This window comes from Stylophora pistillata, chromosome 4, assembly GCF_964205215.1.
Source record: "Stylophora pistillata chromosome 4, jaStyPist1.2, whole genome shotgun sequence".
Lineage (NCBI taxonomy): Eukaryota > Metazoa > Cnidaria > Anthozoa > Scleractinia > Pocilloporidae > Stylophora > Stylophora pistillata.
This window is the reverse complement of record NC_142522.1, coordinates 19,102,635-19,123,026: the sequence shown is the minus strand read 5'-3', so window position 1 is coordinate 19,123,026 and position 20,392 is coordinate 19,102,635. Positions and strand designations below refer to the sequence as shown.

General features: G+C 39.8%; 2 protein-coding genes and 1 long non-coding RNA gene across 5 annotated transcripts in view; 1 reads left to right on the top strand and 2 right to left on the bottom strand.

Annotated features, from left to right (window-relative positions):
* Positions 1-10,836, bottom strand: part of LOC111332766 (uncharacterized) — a 12,895-nt gene extending 2,059 nt beyond the window's left edge. The window contains exons 1-9 of one of the 2 annotated variants that reach the window (XM_088758085.1): positions 10,589-10,836; positions 6,919-7,217; positions 5,655-5,895; positions 4,999-5,016; positions 4,546-4,590; positions 3,257-3,565; positions 2,674-3,027; positions 1,947-2,116; positions 412-505 (exon numbers count right to left, since the gene is read on the bottom strand). In XM_088758085.1, coding sequence (XP_088614211.1) covers positions 412-505; positions 1,947-2,116; positions 2,674-3,027; positions 3,257-3,565; positions 4,546-4,590; positions 4,999-5,016; positions 5,655-5,895; positions 6,919-7,217; positions 10,589-10,661 — 1,603 coding nt within the window. In that variant the 5' untranslated portion in view covers positions 10,662-10,836. Of the gene's footprint in view, positions 1-411; positions 506-1,946; positions 2,117-2,673; positions 3,028-3,256; positions 3,566-4,545; positions 4,591-4,998; positions 5,017-5,654; positions 5,896-6,918; positions 7,218-9,241; positions 9,425-10,588 lie in introns of those variants that run through there. The other variant, XM_088758086.1, reaches the window with a different exon arrangement.
* Positions 9,682-20,392, top strand: LOC111332743 (uncharacterized). Of its 2 annotated transcripts, none has more exons than XM_088758083.1 (10): positions 9,682-9,925; positions 13,599-14,434; positions 15,085-15,289; positions 15,756-15,860; positions 16,278-16,340; positions 16,419-16,727; positions 16,953-17,300; positions 17,618-17,781; positions 18,091-18,190; positions 18,726-20,392. In XM_088758083.1, exons 2-10 carry the CDS (start codon positions 13,619-13,621, stop codon positions 19,025-19,027), a joined length of 2,412 nt encoding a protein of 803 aa, XP_088614209.1. In that variant the 5' UTR covers positions 9,682-9,925; positions 13,599-13,618; the 3' UTR covers positions 19,028-20,392. The 2 variants fall into 2 exon arrangements, with proteins under 2 accessions (XP_088614209.1, XP_022793900.2); XM_022938165.2 differs by lacking the exon at positions 9,682-9,925 and adding an exon at positions 12,411-12,669.
* On the bottom strand, positions 14,883-16,631 carry LOC148732737 (uncharacterized). Its single transcript, XR_016000430.1, has 2 exons — positions 16,498-16,631; positions 14,883-15,833 (listed from the first exon to the last, which is right to left on the bottom strand). It is a non-coding gene; the product is annotated as an uncharacterized LOC148732737 (long non-coding RNA).

Sequence of the window (20,392 nt, the reverse complement as noted above, 5' to 3'; positions counted from 1 at the left end):
TTAGAAACTTACCCCCTATATTCAATGATGAAAGCCGTGGCAGAGGCCATGAGGCTTACGACTTTCAGAATGACTCACTCCTACACCTCCATTGAAAATACTCATGAGTTAAGAGATACCGTCTTCATCGCCTTAAGGTGGGTTAACCCAATAGCAATTTCTCCCAGGGTATTTCTACTTTCTTTTTGTATACAGAAAAAAAAGCAACTCAAGAAATTTAAACTTGTTTAACTTGGACTAGAGTTATCTTACCGGTTTGGAAAATTATATTTCTATCGATCCGTTTTCCTTGTATTTACAAAGATTGAATGAAGGTTCCTTGTCCTAAACTGATTTACGTATGAAACCGCCTTTAACGAAACTTAAAACTCAAGCCAGGCCTTACACAGGTGATGCCACGGGTGAACTTACCTGTGGAATTCATTGGAAGAATACCTTCCAAATGCGGCGACATCTTTTGTTGAAGTCCATCCCAAGTGAATTCAAGACCACTGACATCACAACGCTGCAATTGCAATTGGATGTATTACGATAGTTCACGTGTGCTGCAATCCATTTTATTTTCTTAGTTTTGCTTCACCACTTTCTGTGCTTGGTCTGCGAAATTCGTATTATCACTTTAACCAATCAGTTTCACGCCAACATTTAACCCATCGCGACTGGCTCGATCTCGTTTAAACTCGCTGGAGGACAGTTAACATTTTTGACTGGCTTTGAGTTCTCTTGTTATATTTGAGGGCTTCTTTTCGCATCTTGCCTGTTTTGATCTTGTTTACCCTGTTATCATGTAATGCTTAGTTATACGACCTTAAATTGAATCGTTTCATTATCACATCGCTGCGTGTATTTATAATTGTCTTCGTCAACACAAAATACTTTTGTTATGTCTAAAACTCCCCATACACTTTTAGTGACCATGCTGACGCTGGCGCCTTAATCTGCTTTGATATTCAACTCTAATACATTCCACTAGGAAAAGGATTATGGTGTCTAAACTAAGAGGGTAGGAAAATGTTCTTAAGACCATGATTACTCATGTGACTCCGATCTAACAGCATAACAGTCCAAGCATTTCGTCAGTTTACCGATAGGGAGGTTCTGTGAGAATGAAGACTACCTTGCTCCCGAACTGAACAGACAGGAATTATTCTTCAATCAGAACCAGAAACCAGATCTTTTCATTTCAGAGCACCCATCTAACAGACCATAAATAGTTACTTGCAATTTTTTTTTTACTCAAGCCGTTCTTTTTTTAATTGAGTTTCATTACTTGCACCGATAAAATTACTTCTTAGGTAATTTGAGTATATTAACCGTTTATAAACAATTATTGGATGAGGTTTTTGTGATATTCGGAATTATCAAGGTCGAGATAGGTGTTATCAGCCGAAGCCGAATGCTTCGGCTGATAACACTAACCGAGATCTTGATTATTCCGGATATCACAAAAACCTCATCCAATAATTGTTTTATTACACAGTCTTTTAGTATTTTCCGAATTTTTATCTTCAATTAATTTCTCAATTTCTCGCTGGGTCGATGAAGCGAATCGAGAAGCCATTCTTACTTCACTGTCCGTGAACTTGACATTGCTCCACCGGAAATCATGCATTGCGCGCGCAACCTACAGATTATTCACTAATCTGTAGGTTGCACTGTTTCCCAGAATTAACTGTAGGCGTTTAACCATTGAGAAGACAGATGGTGACTACAATGTATAATAATAATAATGTAAATTAGCCGTCCTAAATAGCTAGTTTCTAAAGCTGAGTTTTCGAGCTTTCGCACTACGTCAGAGAAAAAAGCTGAGGCTTGAAGGGCTAACGCTCGAAAAGTCAGCTTTAGGAACTCGTTACGGTGGCCACATCACTCAGTTTACCAAACCAAATTATCGACACAGCACCACAGTTTCTCCATAGACTTACCCCCTTCATTTACTTACATACCTGATGTATTTGGCTTGAGGGAATATATCTAAAGTAAGCCATGTGACCTGGAATGGAGCCTTGCTTGCATATCCAGTATCGTAATGCACTTCCTGGATATAAGTACTCGTACATAAAAACAGCAACCAAAACGAGCAAAACGATTATACTGCACCCCATCACGCACATCACTGAGTAAGAGAAATTAAATCATGCTGAGAAAGCTAGATAAGAAAACGATTGGCCAAAATCAGTCAATCCATTCAAAGATCGACCTTAAAAGGCACCAACCATGACATTGATTAATCGATGAATCCATCAACTGATGTGTGTTTGTTCGTAGACTTAAATGACAACTCCCCTAATAGGGCTTTTGAAGACGAAGTGTTTAAAAACTCCAACTGGCTGGAGGGAGGTCAGTTGGCTATATACAAAGTGCAGCCAAGGAGTTGAACTGTGGGCAACTACTTGAAGAATGCATCCAGTAGGTAGTAGGGTGAACAGCTTGAACCCGGGGCCACTCCTAACCATTTGGCCACACGGCGGATCTAGGGGAGTGGTCCGGGTCCCTCTTATTTTGGATTAAAAAAGGGTATGTACACACACACACACACACACACACACACACACAAACGCACACACACACAAAGAAAAACCGTCCCCCTCCCCCCCCCCCCCACCATTAGCCCAATGTCTGGATCCGCTACTGAGGAAGGCTCTATAGAAAAAAAGGGAAAATATTGCTTACGTCTTCTCGTTTTCTTCCTCTCTCTTCGCAGCCTCACAGCCAAATCCATCTCAAAGTGGTTGTACATGCTTTCTATTTCTGACGCGATTTCTTTATCACACACTCCCAGCACTATACAAACAAAACACTGAACCAAATGAACATCATCCAGCTGGGAGGCCTTCTTTTCTTCCATTGCCATGCCCAGTAATATACTTGTTTTTCCTAGGAGCACGCTGGGAGGCAGATGGGACTCTGGGATGGCTGTTCCAGGATTGTCAAAGTCTACGGAAGCGTAAATTCGTTCTCCCGCCCGGACAGAACCCATGCACTTCACTTTGATGACTCCGATAACGCAAACAACATCAGTAGGATCTGAGAAGAAACATTATCTCCAGTAAATTCCCCATCAATTTTGGCACGCAAGTCAAAATTTAATAAACAACTCATTACTCACGACTTGGCATCGAAACGTATCTGTTAACCTGTGTACAATTTGGATCTGTCTTGTTACCAATGAAATACTGTCTTTTACATGTACGTTAGCTGCCCTTTAAACTTCACCGGATTGTAACGTACTATAACAAGATTAGTAAGAACAAACCGTCTTCACTGATGGAAGGTGTGGCCTCCAAGTACGCTGATCGGCTAATGACGCCCGCCATGACAGCATCTTTTCCCCTTTTGCTGTCCAGCAGCTGTATGGATGCTCTCCCATCGTTACCATTGAAAAAACCGACCACATCTCCTTCTTCAAAGTCTTCACACAGGTCAGGATCTTTTAGTTTGAAGTGATACCCAATGTCAGCCTTCCTGGCACCTGCATCGGAGACTACAAACGACAGGTGTTCGATATGCGCACGCTTGGCTTCCAAGTGGTCAAGTACTCGGAGATTTTGAAACTCGGCTGATCCTGAGGAATAATTTGGATATGTCAACAAAGTTGAAATGGTAAATTGGCCACCGTAACGATTACAAAAGCTGACGTTTCGAGCGTTAGCCCTTCGTCGGAGCGAATAGAGGAATTGTGGGTTGTGTGTGCTTTTAAAGGCAGAAAATGGAGCTATGTTATTGGTGGGAACATGGCAACGAGAAAAACAAGAATAAATTAGTGGAATGAAAAGCGTTCGTTGATCTCTGTGGGATTTAGACTGCCGGTTTTAAAGAGGAGCTTTTGTTCAAGATTTTTACAGCTTTCCGTGCTACCTAAGTGTAAGGAAAGACCGCGGATTGCCATATGTTGCTTAGAATGATTAGGTAAATTAAAATGTCTAGCAACTGGTTTCGATGTGTCCTTGTCATTCCTTTCCACGTCTCGAAGGTGTTCTCGGAATCGGTCACCTAGTCTTCTGCCTGTTTCGCCGATGTATATCTTTTTGCAATAAGTGCAAGTTATGCAATAGATTACATTGGCGGAGGTGCACGTGAAGTGATCGGTGATCTTAATGGATCGTTTAGGTCCCGATATTTTATCAGTGTTGCGAATGAAAGGACACGTTTTGCATCGTGCACGAGCGCATTTAAAAGTGCCTGGTTGGTCATTAGTCTGCCGCCTGGTTGGTCATTAGTCTGAAAAGAACTTCTGACCAAAAAATTGCCTATGTTTTTGTCGCGTTTGAATGAAATGAGCGGAGGCTGCGAAAAGATAGTGCTTGTCTCTGGATCGTTTTGAAGTAATTTAAAGTTTTTAAGAATGATGGATTTAACTGAGTGGTTGTGAGGGTGAAAGTGAAAGGAATGCGGTCGGAATCTTCCTTATGCGACGTTTGTAGTGCTGAATGTCGATCAATAAGTTGGGCGCGGTGGTAACCCGCTTGAACGACAGAAACAGGGTAACCACGTTCATCGAGGCATTTTAATTTACCTTTAGATTATTCACAACAACTTTCTTACCTGCCATGCTAACAGAACTGTCTGGACTGTAATGACCAGAAGAGTCTGCAAAGCAAAAAAGAGTAAAAAAAAAACAGTTTTAGCTGGTGGATATTATAATAAAAAAAACGGTTACCAGCCGTATAAAATGTATGCAAAGTGGCCTTATACCTTTGTTTTGATGAAAACGACATATCTTGCGCCGTTCCCCCTTTAAACTTAATCGGCGAAGCAGAGATGAATAGTAAGGTGTATGAAGCGCATTTAAAATTATATCTATCAATGTATCTTTATCACTCATACATAGCTTTCTTCACTGACGGCTTTAACTTGGCGGCTCCATCGCATAATGTTTTCTGGTTCAGTTCCCCGCGTGGGTAGAGAAGGGTTGTTCATTCACGTATACTTACGCTTCGGTCTCCTTAATAACATTCTCTAACTTATCGGTCAATGAACAGAAGTTTGATCACTAACCTTCTTCTTCTGCGCTGTCTGTTAAATAAAGACATCATAATAGAAATAAGTTGACTAAATCATACTGTTAGTAAATTACATTAGGTAGAAACGTAAAAGGAAGCATCGGGGGTTATCCTTGACGACGGTGTTCCTTGATTTGCTTACATTTTATGGAAAAGAATACCTTGAAGGGATTGACCTTAAATGGAAGCTTCCACTAACTACTTTTATCCCCTCCCCACCCTTCTTTAATTCAATTTCTGCTCTACCCTGACACCCTGATTAAATCCTTCCCCTCCAGAAAGGACTTGTAAGACCCAAATTTGCTTAGTAAACAATACTTCCTTTAATTGATATTGCGTGGAAGCTGTTTCACAACTTCATTAAGCTTTGCATTGGGAGTTTAGCTCATTTGTTTACGAAGAGCATTTGTAGTATCTTTCTTTGCTAGAAGCACATGCACGGGCAGTTTGGCAAACGCTCGTCAAGTCTTCAATATTCACAAATAAATGCAAAACAACGTTACAGCTTAGAAAATTGTCACCACCACTGACGTGTAACCGGTGCCTGGCGCACATTTTCAAACTCTCAAGTATCATGATCAAAATACACCATGTGAACTTTCGTTTGCTAACATTTAAGACAACAAGATAATTTATGAACTCTCAGGTTACCTGGAACAGGTCTCGGCCTTTTCGTCCCAGGCTTTGGCTTGTTCGGATTGTTCCTGGGCCTGCTCCTAATCAAGAATGGCGTACTATAAAAAGACTGTGTCTCTTCTTCTGCTCCATTATGAAAAGACAGCTCAACTAGAAGTTGAAAAAGATTCCTTTTGTCCATTTCTACTTTGGCCAGCTCGTAGACTGGAGCAATGGGGCCATCGTAAATGGAGTCCAAGTTCACAGAGAAGAATAGCTACACCAAGCAGAAAGAATAAAACAACCACATTTATTAGCAACAATCATCCTCTTTGTTCGCATATAAGGTTTTGCATGAATGGTAAGACGTAAGATTTGACTGATCTGTTCACGTCGGTTCCTGCTGTTGTTAAGATCTTTTTTAAATCACTATTGGTACCTTCCATAGTCAGGATATTCTAGAAATATCATAGAAAGTATTATTGTATGTTAATCAGCATAGAAAAGGTGTCTGGCAGCACGAGACACGTTTAAGAACAGGATGGAGTTGGACATGATTTGATGCTACTCTTGTTTAAAGATTTAATGAATGTAAACGAAATTACAATTCATCGACCCAACGTTTCGACACTCCTGTGTAGTACCTTCATCAGGGGTGATCTGATCGTTGCAACAAGAGGCCCTTTTATAAGATGCAATTGCATTATTCGTTTCTCGTCAAAGCCAGTTAAACTGGATTTATCAGGCTGTGATCCGCGAAAAGGTAAATATCTACCAATTGAGAGTGTTAGGAGATTGGACACTAGTCCATAGTATTATGAGATGTAGAGAGGAACCACGAGGGGAGAGACATTAAAAGGTTGTGTTGAGTTCATGTGCGCTCGTCTCTTCCCCGCAATAACAGAGAGGAAGCAACTACCCGTCCTTGTTTTTAATGATAGAACTGTAACCTGTTCATGCACTCAATCGACTGGAAACTTTTAGTTTGCCTAAAGTGCACAATATATATATATATATATATATATATATATATATATATATATATAAAGCACGTGAATAGAAATGAAACTAGTAGCCAAAGGCATGCACTTGTAATAGTATTCTCACCGCCATCAACAACCGCAGGATTTTGAACGTCTTCATGCAAAATGATAGAAACATCCAAGATATGTAAACGCCATGGAGGAAGTCAAAAGAAGAACACTGCGGGCACTAGGGTAGTAGGGTAGTAGGGTACTAGGGTACTAGGGCACTAGGGTAGTAGAGAAAAGCTGCATAAACTAACAACAACAAAAAGTACCTTTTCTATACTGTGTTGTCCATATGTAACTTGTAGTTCCACTGGTCCGTTTCGGTCTTTGTGGAGTTCCGCAGCTTTTGGCTCTCGAAAAACCCATGTTCTAATGCTTAGGATCTGACCAACTGGGGAAACCGCTTCCATCTGGATGACTCCATCATAAACGCGCTGTTTGGCGACGTTTCCACTCCGTGATTGCACTTTGTCAAACACTGTTTTGTTTTCCAAGGATATGAACCGAACTTCTGCTCCACCACGAAAATCATCGCTTCCAGAGGAGCCAGTAAACACTGGTAAAGCATCTGAGGATAAAACCAAAAAGACAGATACAGAAAGTTGACATTTTGAAGAAAAATTTTGGGATGAGTATTAACATCACAACAAAGCAAGAGAAGGACTCTTGCAAAAGTTATGCGGGTTAGCTAAAAAAATTCAGCTTGGGATAAGTGCAAATTGGTCGGGAACCAGAAAGATGATTCCGTTACAGGCGCCGCTACAGTTTTTCTTAAATGAAAAAAAGAAAAAGGAAAGCTCTGTCTGTCTGTCCTTCTGTCTGTCTGTCTCCCAGCTCCCCCCCTCTCTCTTAGTAAAACAAATGGGTAGAAAATGACAAAGAATAAGGTGAAGGAAAAAGTTCCCATCTCGTATTTCGTCTGGAATACAAGAGACCTTCGAGAAGGTAATGCTCAAAGTGTCCCCAACCAATGGAATGTGATCGATGAAAATTATGTTTGTCGAGAAATTAAAACAAAAGTGCAAAGGACATGATGTAGGCTCTTTTGAGGAAAAAATTGCGTCACGCAATCGCCCTGTGTCACTGTTTGCATTTTGAAAGGAGTTTTTTTAACTTGTTTTTCTAGAGACTTCCATCTTACCACAAAAGAATAGTGTTACTTTCGATAGAGGGTGAGTTCCTCCAGAACTAGATTTTAATCAGGTCCTCAAGTCGAAGTTCGAGCCGCTTGAATCTTTCAGCTAATGATAAGTTATTTAACAACGTAAATACAATCTTGTCGTACTATCATTGATATCCCTTAACAGCGAATACGTTAGTTGCTAAAATTTTACTTTAACGCCTCAATTACACCACATTTTCCTCTTTTCTTGTCATTTTTGAAGCGGGTAATCTTTTAATTACAAGGCTTTGGGAATACATGTTTTGTTTAGATTCAGTAATTCGTAACACAGCATAGCGCTTTGGGGTTAAATTGGCTATTCTGACCTACACACAGCCTACTTGGTATTGCTTTCTTTCATTTCCTGAAGAACATTAACGCCATTCAAATGTTATTGTCATACTAAACGAGCACGATTTATTCTTGGTTAAATAGGGAGTTTAAAATAATTGATAGATTGCTCGAAGAGATAAATCCAATTTGGTAACCATAACTATGATGATGACATCCATGGTTCTTTTGTGCGAGATTGTTTCTAAAATAGAAATTTAGCCACCCACGCAGTTGGTGTTGACCGATATTGCAGAACATTATGACTTTTATATCGTCTCCTGATGATAAAAGTTTTCTTCGTGATAGTTTTCAGACAGCTTTTCTGCGTGTAGTTTCGATGTTCCATATTAAACTAGGGAACCCTTCTTCAATACTCAAAATTCAATTTAATCGTAATGGGAAAATCGTTTCCATAGTGGCAAAGTACAAAGTCTAATTGGCTGAATTTAAATACCTTAGTCAAAGCAAATATGTATATATATCTTATTAGACGTTTTGTTGTGTAGTATCGCTGTGTATTTTTACGAGTTAGGGCTCGTCAAAATACAAACAACGAGTAAAAATACTCAGCGATACTACGCAACAAATCATGTAATAAGAGATTTATTATCCAACACGCCAAATTGTTATTTCAGTGCGGGCGAATTTCGCGGACATTTCTGGAGTACAAATATCGCGTGATATTTGTGCTCATCTAGCGCGTTATTTGTACTCTACGAAGGACAGTTGAAAAATAAGATTATATATCATTAACGGAGAAAGCTTGACAACAAAAGAAGTTTAATTTTAATTTGGATGGAATAACCCCTCGCAAACTTCCACCATGGCTTTTCAATGTTCAACCATTTAGTGACTTTCACATTCAGACATAAGAAAAAGAGCCTTTTTCCTTCAGTGTTTCGACAAGAAATTTTTGTCACAATGTCGTGGATTTACAGGTAGAACTTTTCACGATATCTTGCGTTTGATTTCTGCAGTTTAGTTCACTTCCAAAAATATTTTCAAATTAAAATTGTTAGTCATCATATCTAGAGGAAGATAAAGAGAAATCGCCAATCGTGTTGTGGAGGTTAAAAGACGAGGTCATCGAACAATACCTTCTCTACATAGAAGCTTCTGGTATCTCGTGCTTGCTGCCATGATCATGGATTCCACCCAATATAGTTGAAGACTAAACCAGCACCGAATGTAGATAATTAAAGAACAAATGAAGATGATCAAAATGAAACCAAATAATTCTTTAAAGCCTTGTGGTCTTTTTCGTAAAATGAAGTTATGGCTGACCTTGGATCAATAAAATCTCATCCAAATATGGTTGGAAACAGTGCGAGATACTTCGGAACTTTTTCACTTTCCTAAGTAATGAACTTGTGCCAACAAAGTGCTGCAAAAATGGCACTGATGCTGTTAAACAAGCTTTGCTTATATAATTTCCGGGGTCCCATCCGTTTGTTTCCGCAGCAACAGTATTCCCGGGGGCGGCATACAGCGGACATTATTGATTTCGCGCAGTAAGGGCTCTTTGACGTCAAGGTTTCGAAACCGTAATCAAGAAATAAAAGCTGATAGTTTCGAAAGAAACTGTTCGGGGCTGCGTCGGTGGGAGTAACGAAATAATTTGGATATATCAACAAAGTTGAAATGGTAAATTGGCCACCGAAATGATTACAAAAGCTGACGTTTCGAGCGTTAGCCCTTCGTCGGAGCGTAATCAAGAAAACTTAGTTGACTAACAAAGCAAATATAAAATGCAAGAACGAAAGCAGCGTCAAAGCTTCACGGTTAGTTATTTAAACCTCGCTATTTATGTTTAGTACAGAAGTTAACAAAGTTTCCATGATAGTCATAATAAGTATGGAAATCCGCAAAAATAGACCGCTTCGATCACTCCGAAAGGAAACGCTCTCGTGCATGAACTATTAAGACCTTTCAACGTTTTAACTGAAGCGTAAATAATATGAAAAACATATACGGTCTCTCGCTCATTTCGATCAAATAGTGAGGTATTAGATGTACAATCGATGGTAATTTTCATTACAAAACATTTGGAGCACTGACGTTCTTCTTGAAGGAGTAAGACAGTGCTCTTGAGTGTCACTAAAAGTAACCAAAGATGTCTTGTGCGATATGTGTTGAGCATGATGTCAATACAATCGTAATATACATATAAATGCGACCTAATCCGCCGAAACTGAAACTGGAAAAGTTCATGATAAAACAGAATTCATTCCCGTTCGATACCATGACTGATTTCTGATTGTTTCGCTCAGCTCGTGTAGCACTGAAACAACGAGAGTTAATAAGTCGCCAACCTTACTGTTACATCAATTACCAGACTTTAACTATTTGAATATTCAGACTAAATAGTGGCTCGCTGAATTCAAAATTAAATAGCGCGATTGAACACGAAAGGTTCAAGATCAGAAATAATGAAGCTGTTTTACCGTAGTAGTCCTCGGCGCCAGACAGCAATGGCCTTCTCAGTTCTTCATGAGCTTGTGCCTTATGGCCAGCCATCTATCCCCGCTGAAGGACGTGGTTTGCTGCCTTTCCAGGATCAATGGAAACAGCTTTAAAAGCTTACAGCGTCGGTGGACGATGATAATTTGAGCGACCTTTTCCAAACACGCTACAAGCTTAGCTGCACAGTTGTTTGTTCGACGAATGAAGAATCTTGTGTGATGGAATCCTAATGACTTATTATTTCGTTGTGGGAACTGATTTTGACACCTTGTTTGGGGGGCTTTCCCTCGACAGTGCTCAGAAACGAGGCTCTTAACTTCCTGTTTACTCACGGACCTAGACATGCGCCTTGAAAAGTGCATGACTGTAGGCTTGGAAAGCGAAAACCAAGGCCTATTTCTATAGCAAAGAAATGATGTTTGAAAAATTTGTTGCCTCTTTGAATTGAAATGATCGTTCATGGCAAATAGTCTTAGCGTGGAAAGTCCAATAGAGACTCTGTCACGCAACTCTTATTACATGACGCCTTGAAATTCCAGGTAGCTGAGATTCCATTCTAACCAAAAAGTATTGTAAAATACATTAGCCTGCAAGAGGGCTCACTGAGGCACCATTGTATTTGGCACCTCGCAAGCTTCTCGCGAGATCCGCAAGAGTCGAGCTGGACTCTTCGCAAACCTCTCGCTGGCTAGTCACGCGAACCCGCGAGATGCTCGTGCAGCATCTTCGACGATAGAGTTCTCAAAAACTCTAACTTTAGAGGCATTTGAGATGCCGACAACTCCGTCTGTTCCATCAAAAGTCCTTAGGAGTGGAGGGGCGTAGAGGGGCACGGTTACTGCTCAGGGGGGTACGGAGTACTGCTCAGAATTTTAGGAAGGGTTATGTCGGCCGATTCTAAAATCCCTGATCCTCCTTCAAACTAAACATGCCATTTCCACCCACCTGTTTTCAAACGAAATGTCTAAAATCCATAAACATCTTCAAACCTGGCGTCCATAAGCTGTATTTAGATGTGTTATGCATTTCACTTCCCAACAGTGTCAAAGGTAAGAATTGAGAAAACTCGCCTTAGCTCCCGCTTAAATTTTCTAACCTTTGGTTCCTTCTATACCTTCATTATTCACGTTTACATGAAATTGAAAAGAAAAATACGTCTACCGTGCGCTCTCGTGGTTTCCCTTACAAACCATATCTGATCTAAACCGTTGATGGTTTAGTTCTACTACCTTTTTCTTATCAAACCAACTCCATCAGTATTCATATCTCTAGGGCGGAACATAACTTCAAAACTTTTTTGGGAGTGCCTTCCTCCCTCAGGGGTGCAAAAGTATCCAAGTTCGCCTACTGTTTCCAGTTTTCCTCGGATCAATTATGATCGCCATAGAGAAAATGAAAAAAGCTTTTAGCGAAAAGAAGAGTGATCGAATGTCAATTGAAGATAATGCACCTTTGTTATTCAACGATTAAACATATAATTTTTTAGCATTTACAAATAAAAGCTTACAGCGCACCTCTTGGTTTTTAATTTAGGGCATTACTCTTGGTGTCCTTTTCAGGAACAGCTCAGTCTAGTAATAATTTTAGTGAGAGATACACTTGAATTTTGCGTCAAAAGAGGGTGAATAGACAATAAAAATTTAAAAAAAGTTAAATAGAGCCGCGTAAAATGAAACCAAAAGTGCATATAGTAAGGGTTTAAGATTTGGCCAAGACAATAGGCATGTGAAACAGCGACGTCACTTGTTGTGCTGTTTCCGTCTCACACTTGGTTTTGCATCAAACCTATCAGTGCGAAAAATTTGAGACGTAAATGATTAGGAAAGTTTTGAGAACCTGGATTGTTATAGTTTAAGAAAAGCCCTCTCAATTTCAACATCGATGTTGGTTATTCGTCTGTGGCTCGTACCTACTTTTTGTGGCTGACTGAATAAATCCGTCTTTGCGCTGTGAAAACAAAACAACAAAACAGTAGAACGTTGGCGAAGACTCGAAACGAGCAATTAACTTCAGACTATGAGTTCGCTGCGAGAAAGACTGCTCCCTCATCATCCAAACAACGGTAAGGGGCTAATAATCAACACATTATGGTTTCATTCCAAGCTAAGTTTAGATAAGTATAGATTTGCTTGGGCTCTTCGATGTTGCTCTTGAAATGGGAACTCTTTTCAAGCCACCAATACGACGAAAAACGTATTCTCGATGTTATTTCCTCTTCCATTGACTTAACTTAGTCCAGCCCACTGCTACTTCAAGATCAGTGCCTAATGATGAGATGCAAATCATCTAAACAGAGTTTTTTGGTTTGAGATTTACTCCTAGTTTGACCTTCAAACGCCCAGCAGGAAAATGAACAGAATAAAAGCTTTTGACCTAACGATGAAACAATGTTGTTAAAAATCACATAAGATAAATTACCATTCATTCTACAGAGCTTCACCCTCTAATTTAAGCGCACTGTTATTTAAAGGCAAACTTAAATACTTGACAACCATTTTTTAAAGAGAGTAAAGCTAACTTGGTTTGGGAAAGGAAACTGTCGACTTTTTCCTGCTTAAGGATATAAGAAGACACACTTAGTAAGAATTAAGACTCGGAGACAATTACTAATGGAGTTTCGAAACCTCAAGTCAAGAGCCTTGAAATCAAATGTTCACCTTTCGAGGTGGAAAATTTGCATTAGAGGCATTCAGTAGGACCTGTCTACTTCCTTTTAGTAATATCTGCCTTCAGCTACAGCACACAAAAAATTAGAACGTGATTTTCATTCTTCAGACCATATTTGTCGTGTCAGCAATCCGTATTGAAACATTTTCATTATTTAGAATTACTCTTACGGCAATTACATGATATTTGTCACATTCTTTATGAGAAGAATGAACAAATGAAAGACAGCACACGTATTTATTTTATCACTCGACTGAAGAAATAATGGCTTTTCTTTAAAAGTAAACCTTTCATACTCAAACGTTATCTCATATTTGTTTACAGAACCTCAATATTCCAGCTTAATGCATCACCAAGGTGACTCATTCTTGGGTAATGATGATGAGTTTTCTGTTCAGCAACAAACGAATTATCTGCGAAACTTAGCTGAAAATATCCACACCGAAGGTGCTGGACAGAACATGCCATTGAGTATGTCTCCGGATCAAGTGAGTAGTATCCTCGGTGCAATAACACAGCGGCAAGAGTTTCCTTGCCATTCACCCACCCTTGATTATACTTCCGGATTCTTTGAAAGCTCTGGTAGTACGGATGTACGGTCGTCATCTTCGGCGCCGAGTATCGGAAATACTTCGGGTAGTTCCGCCATGACATCAAGCGGCCCGGGCATCTTCGGGACGACCAGCCAACAAGACAGCCCCCCGTTTCTTTATAGTCATAGCACTGGGCAGATAATATCCTCGCCGCATTTTCTGACTGGTGAAGGTGGTGAAGTTTCTTCTTGTGGCTTTGCACAAAGGGATCGAAGTAGAAGCTACCCTCGGCAAGATGTGTCGAGTGACTTGTTTGAGATCACGCCGTTTAATTCTGGCTCCCCGATCGATATCGATCAATATTTGCGTCCAGATGTGGAAGTAAAGTTCTGTGATCTGGAAGGTCGTGTATTTGAGAAGCAACAGAGCCGTAAGGATAAGAAAGCGCGCCAGAGAATCATCAATGGAAAAGTGAAGTTTTTAGTTCGATCTGAGCGTCCGATTGAAAAGGTGAAGGCCTGGGTGAGAAGGGAAGAAAATGCTGCCAAGTTAGAAAAAGATGCTAATGGTATGGTTGAGATCGCAACTGACTCATTGGAGAAAGTTAAGGAAAGTGGTCTCTTATATGTAAGTAAAACTGTGTCGATCTTTTCCTTTTCGTCATTTTATTGGAAAAAAAAAAACAAACAAAAAAACAATCAATGGAGATTTTTATCAGCATTCATTTTGATCAACATCAAAGTTCGAATATCCTCCAGTTGGTGTTTATCATGAAATATTAAAGATACTACCCGCACTTTGACTGTTCAAAGCCTTATCATTTGATTTAATGGTAAACCCAAAGCTATCTATTAAATAAAAATATCAGTTTGCCGTTGTAAGAATCAACTGGGATCTTTGGGAAACATTCGAGAAGTTTATTAAGCATGCTTTGCTCTTGTCTTATGTTTGCTAAACTTTTCTCGTGTTCTAACAGTCTGCGTGGGTTGAATGCCTAAAAGTCAGATGCTAAGAGTGGAAAATGCGCCCAGCAACCATGCCAATGGCAATGGTAAAGATGACTATAGTGACAGAGTGTTCAAAAATCACAAACTTTATTCCAAGAGGTATTAGGAAAATTAGTGCATGGATAACTAAGCTAAGAATGCCATAATAACGCGCTCGAAACACTTTTCTATCCGAGTTTCTCCTCGTCCGCTCAGTCCGGCGTTTTATCTTATCAGCATGTTAGACTAAATATGTGTTATTTGTTTCATCATCTCCGCCGTGGTTTGTAGCTGGAATGTCAAGTAGATCTGGACTCGGTGTACAAGATGGATGGTTCTGAACGACCAGTCTACAAATTAGCCAAAGTTCACACAACCGAGAGAAACCTGTTTGAACTTGTGGTCCAAGTTGTCTTTAGTGACAGTGAAGTCAGTGAGCAAATCAAGTCCAATCCTTTCTTGATAAAGACGAAGAGATTGAATGATGAACCGCTTGGTATGTCAACTAGGAATAATGTGCGTCCTCAGTTGTCACAGAGGAATTGGTGTAAAATGACTCGTTTTTACGCTCTTGTTCTGAACTGCAGTGTGACACATTTGATAAAGAAATCAATGATCCAAATGTTCTTTTGGGAAATAAGGGCTCCCAAGTACTTCAGGGACCATCTAATATGGACAAGGAAACCCAGTGGGATTCTGTAATAAAAAACCGTCTAGTTATTGACGTCGATAGGGTGATGTGTCTGAAACGTGCAGCAGGGCTGATCACTCCTTGTATGAAGATCCATAAATTTTCTTTGGTCTTTGTCACTTATACTTTATAGCGCACTTTCTTAGCACTTTCGCATCGTATTATTCAAGAGCACCTCGGTCACCTGGAATATTTGATATATCAGCCATATTCGAGGCACGTTTCCCACAACTCTTTTTTTAAATCAACTTTAACATTTATCACACCGTAGAACCGGATACCCATTCCAAACGCACGAGGCCAAACACTTGTCCAACCAGCTCATCAAGATGGAACCGTGGAAAACAATCTTTGCAAAATGAGGCAGATTCAACAGGTTAGCTTTGTATCATAAGAGGGAAACTCCCAGGGGGGACTCTTATAAATTGCACAAGGGGTGCGTTTCATGCCCCTTGAGGTTCATCTCATGAGAGCAAAATAAGTCTCCTTCCTCACTCTAATTTAGAGCTAAAAAACATTAAAAAGTTGGGTCTTCTAGAAAAGGAACGGGATTTTAAACCGGCTCTGCTCCGGATTGTACAGAAAGCCTCTCTCATTTTTCGACCACTGTGATCGAATCTATACCCAACTTATGACCACTAGGGTAGGAAAAAAAACCATAGAAGCAGTTTTTATGACAACTCACTCATAGGTATATGGCTTATTTTTTAAAGAGAATTAATCTTGGGTTGAAAGGTAAGACACCGCATGATTTATTATAAGTATAGCTTATTAGTGTTCCTTTTTGTTTTAGACCCAAGGTCTCCATCATCACAGAGCTCTACAGCCTCCAGAAACTCTCCCTCAAGTTCGGCAGGTAATTCTTAAAATATTTTTGTTGCTATGGAAGGACACTCTAGGGCTGCACTAACATCGATTCATTTTCCTTATCAAGGCGAACTCAAGCATGTGGATGACCTCGTGGTGAATCATTTGAAAGCCCAACAAGCAAACATTGACAACCTGACAGTTACCTTTCTGTTGCAAACACGGAGAGGTGACATCGCTTACCACTTGCGACTAACGAACCCGAGCTTGTACCAGACCCTGGACGAAGGGATAGTGGTGGGTTTTTTCCCCAATGATGACGGAATGGCTCAGATTGAACCGCTGAGCAGTGAGAATGCGACGCGTGCGGTAATGGCTGGGGTGATCAGCCGGTCAGCGTATGTAGAAGCGCATGCTCCGTCGGAAAAAGAGATAGGTTAGTGCTTTCATTCATTATCAGATATTGCTTTGAACGTGGATTTAGGGAGAAGCTTTTACTGAGGGACCGGTCATTATGTATCGCCAGAGATGTCGGAGAAGGGGGGTGGGGGGGGGGGTGATCGGTGGAATTTTCGAGCTAAACATCCATTTTCATCTCCTAGTAATGAACGTGATTTGAAATGTGACTTTGCGGCACCGATAAACTTCCATTTCCTTACAGGGGAAACAGATATTGTATGTGTCATTGGAATGGTCAAAGTACTCATTATTGGGTCTGTGAAAACCGGTGAACGCATATACGCTTCCACCGACAGCCCAGGAACAGGGATCGCAGAGTCCCATTTACCGCTGGGGGCTCTCATCTTTAGGGACCACACCCTTCTGGGCATGGCTATGGAGCCATGCACGCCTCGTTACCACGATGAAGTAAACCTGGTCAAGTGCTTTGTGTGTATCGTGCTGGGAATCAACAGTCATCAGCTGTCTAATGAGGTAGAAAACATCATGGAAAATGTTGACATGGACATCAAGGCAGCCATTGGAAAGTCAAATAAGAGAAACTGCCGACGTAACTATTGTTTGATTTGTCTTAATTTAACTAGCACACTGGTAAAAACTATACCGGATTGACATTTCACCGTAAAATAATAGAACAAGAAAAGGAACCTGAAAGACTTTTGTCTTTTTAAAAAATTTACAAATTCCACACTTAGAAATTTGTTCCCACTAAAAATACATGATAGGGTTGTAAAGTTTGGCTCTCAGAAAACTAATAAATACGCATTCAAAGACAATTTTTTTTTACCACTCAAAGAATTTCTCTTTCTCATCCCAAACAAGCTTTAGGGTATTAAACATTCTAAAAATTTCATCATGTTATTTCAGGATTGTTCTTTCTTATCGCTGGCTTTATCACTTTCCTTGGACTCCTGGGATTCTTACTGTACGAAGTACTCACCCCAGGAACTCGCTTCCGCTACTTCCTGTGCCAGGCTGGGTCCAATCGTGAGCAACCAAACCTGAAGTGTAATTATCAAGATGCCTATGTGGTTCGTCATTAACTAATTCCTTTCAATATATTTTCCAGTGAGATCGAGAAAGATTATCGAAGATTGGGGGTCAGAAGAGGCGAACGATAAGGAGAAAGAGGTTTTGAGACTTGACCTAGCTCTTTCCGTATTGCTGAACTGTTATGCCAGTCACACCGTTACGTACATGATAGGTTTAGTAAACACTAAAATAGAGACAGGACCAGTTGTTTTGTGTTGCGGCGTCGTCTAATGAGGAGGTAGGGAATGCATTCCGGTATTTCATGAATATCTGTAGAATAATTGTGTACCTTCTTCTTTTGTCCATAGAATATTTCCGATGTTTACATACCTTTCGACCTCGATAACCTTATCAAGAAAATACCATATGGCGAGAGAAAGCCTGAGATAATTAGTCCAAAAAATGCAAGTAAGTGCGTAATTCAAAATAACATTATTGTCGTGGGGAAAAGGTTTATAATGACAACCTTCGAGAAGAAAGTTTCATGTTTAATTTGAATGTTCTTTCTAGAATTTCTAGCCTGCTCCAGGCGTTTAGTTAGAAAAACGGAGCTAAATGGTGAAGGAGGGGAGGGGGGCTAGAAGCAGCAGAGCGAAACAAGGGAGGAGGGAGGTTTGGGTCCTACGCGATCCGATCCAAACCTGTCTCGTTTTTTATTCCTCCGCTACTACTAGGCTGTTTGCTATCGACCTTATTGTTATTAAATTCTTGATATTTTAATAAAATTGCAACGGTTGTTATGCAGCGGAGTCCTATTCATTTAGAAACATTATGTATACTTTCTTCCGTCGGTTTAAACCAAGAAATTTCATCAGAATATGCTATTTTTATCAACTTTTCAGTTATTAATGACAGAACGATTTCAGCTGTAATAGCTTCTGGACATCTTGCCTGTGCCCATTTTAAGTTCTCAAACTCATTTCTTTTGTGTTGCTCCATGTAGCATCACCGATTTATTTTCTGAACTTCGACCGCTGTGCGTATGGCGGGCGTACAGACAGTAGCATGTATACACCGGAACCTGCCAAACCAGTTTGCGGACCTCCGTATCTGGCATCGTCTGGCAACTGCTCAAAAGTGTTTACATTCAGTTGGGGAGAATGGAAAGTTATGGAGAAAACCAAGCAAAAAGATGTTAATTACATGATCAACTGCGTATGCAATGGAAGTGGAATGGTGCTCTGCCAATGGATTGTTTTTCTGTTGTTATCCTTTAGCGTTTACTACCTATTCGTAAATTTTTGAAGCGCTGAGATATTTTATGAGTTGTGTAAATGCATTACGAGCCAAACTTTTCTCTTCCCCTCTCCTTTTGAAAACTCTTTTTTGTGGTCAAGCGACTCACGGGATTTTATCAATTAGCCAATCGTGTTCAGACCCTGAAAGTTGAGATAGCCTGGGCACGGTCTTAAATTTGAGGTTAACATGGTCGTTAGCTCGTTTAGAGTAATTTTAATTGAATTTCGAGAGTAATCCGGCGTTACTTTTGTTTTGCGTTACTTCGCTATGCGATTGGTCCAGAAAACCTGCGCCGCTCAAAACCAATCAGACACTAAACGAAAATCACTTGTAACTTGGTCGCCCGTGTTTTCCCGCGCTTTTAGCTTTTTGCCTGATTTTACTTTGACTTCTCTTTTACTTTGTTATCGTTGTTATAATTAATCGTTGCGATTACTTTGGTTTTGGTTTTTTGACAGTCAATTGGAAACTGTTTTATTAGTTAAGTTGTATTTAGTTTTAAAGCCTTTTGTTTTCATTAATTTCTCGTTTGCTTTTCTAAGCTTCATTTGCAAGCAGATGCTGTATTTGACTTTAAACTTTTATTAGATCTTTATAAAGGGAGATTGGACTGTAGTCTCTTTATTGGAAAATAGTTTTTACCATGATGAGTTCAGGAGACCTCTCATCTTTTTTCAGTATCGGTGGTATGATGGAAACTGAAACATTTTACCGAAAAAATCCAGTGTTTAGAACAAAGTAACTACGTCCAGTGACAAAAGTAAATAGCTTTAATTAATAGATTTGGCAGTGAACATTCCACGAAGTTAATAGATTTGGCAGTGAACATTCCACGAAGTGGCTCCGGCTCGTCCAGGTCAATTGGAATTTAGAATGTTGGTTTTGTTGTTACTACTTTTTTTCGTATGAAGGTTCAAAATAATATAAAAATACAAAATGCTGCCATAAAAATTTGAATTGTCGACTGTAGCCGATCGACATAACAATGGTAGATAGATGCGGTGACCGATATGATTGCATAATAATAATGAATTTGGGTGCGGTTCTATGATCGCTTTGTTTAAGAAATGATTATTTCTGTGTGTTTCAAACAATTGCTTTTGTTCGTTTTGGTTTTATTATCGCGTAAGTTGCTTTAATTTCCAGCATTACAAAGTTTCCATTGTTATTAATCAAAATGAAAGCAACTTGTAATTCTTGGTTAGCTCAGAAAATGTCAGCATTGCCATCAAGAAGTATGGAGTTAGTTCAGTTATATCAGCTGCTTATTCGTAACTTCTGTAGGTGAACTGTTCTTTTTGTTGGTACGAAGCATTATACCATAAACAGTGATCATTGTAACTGAAATTAAAAACAAGAATTTAAAAAGTA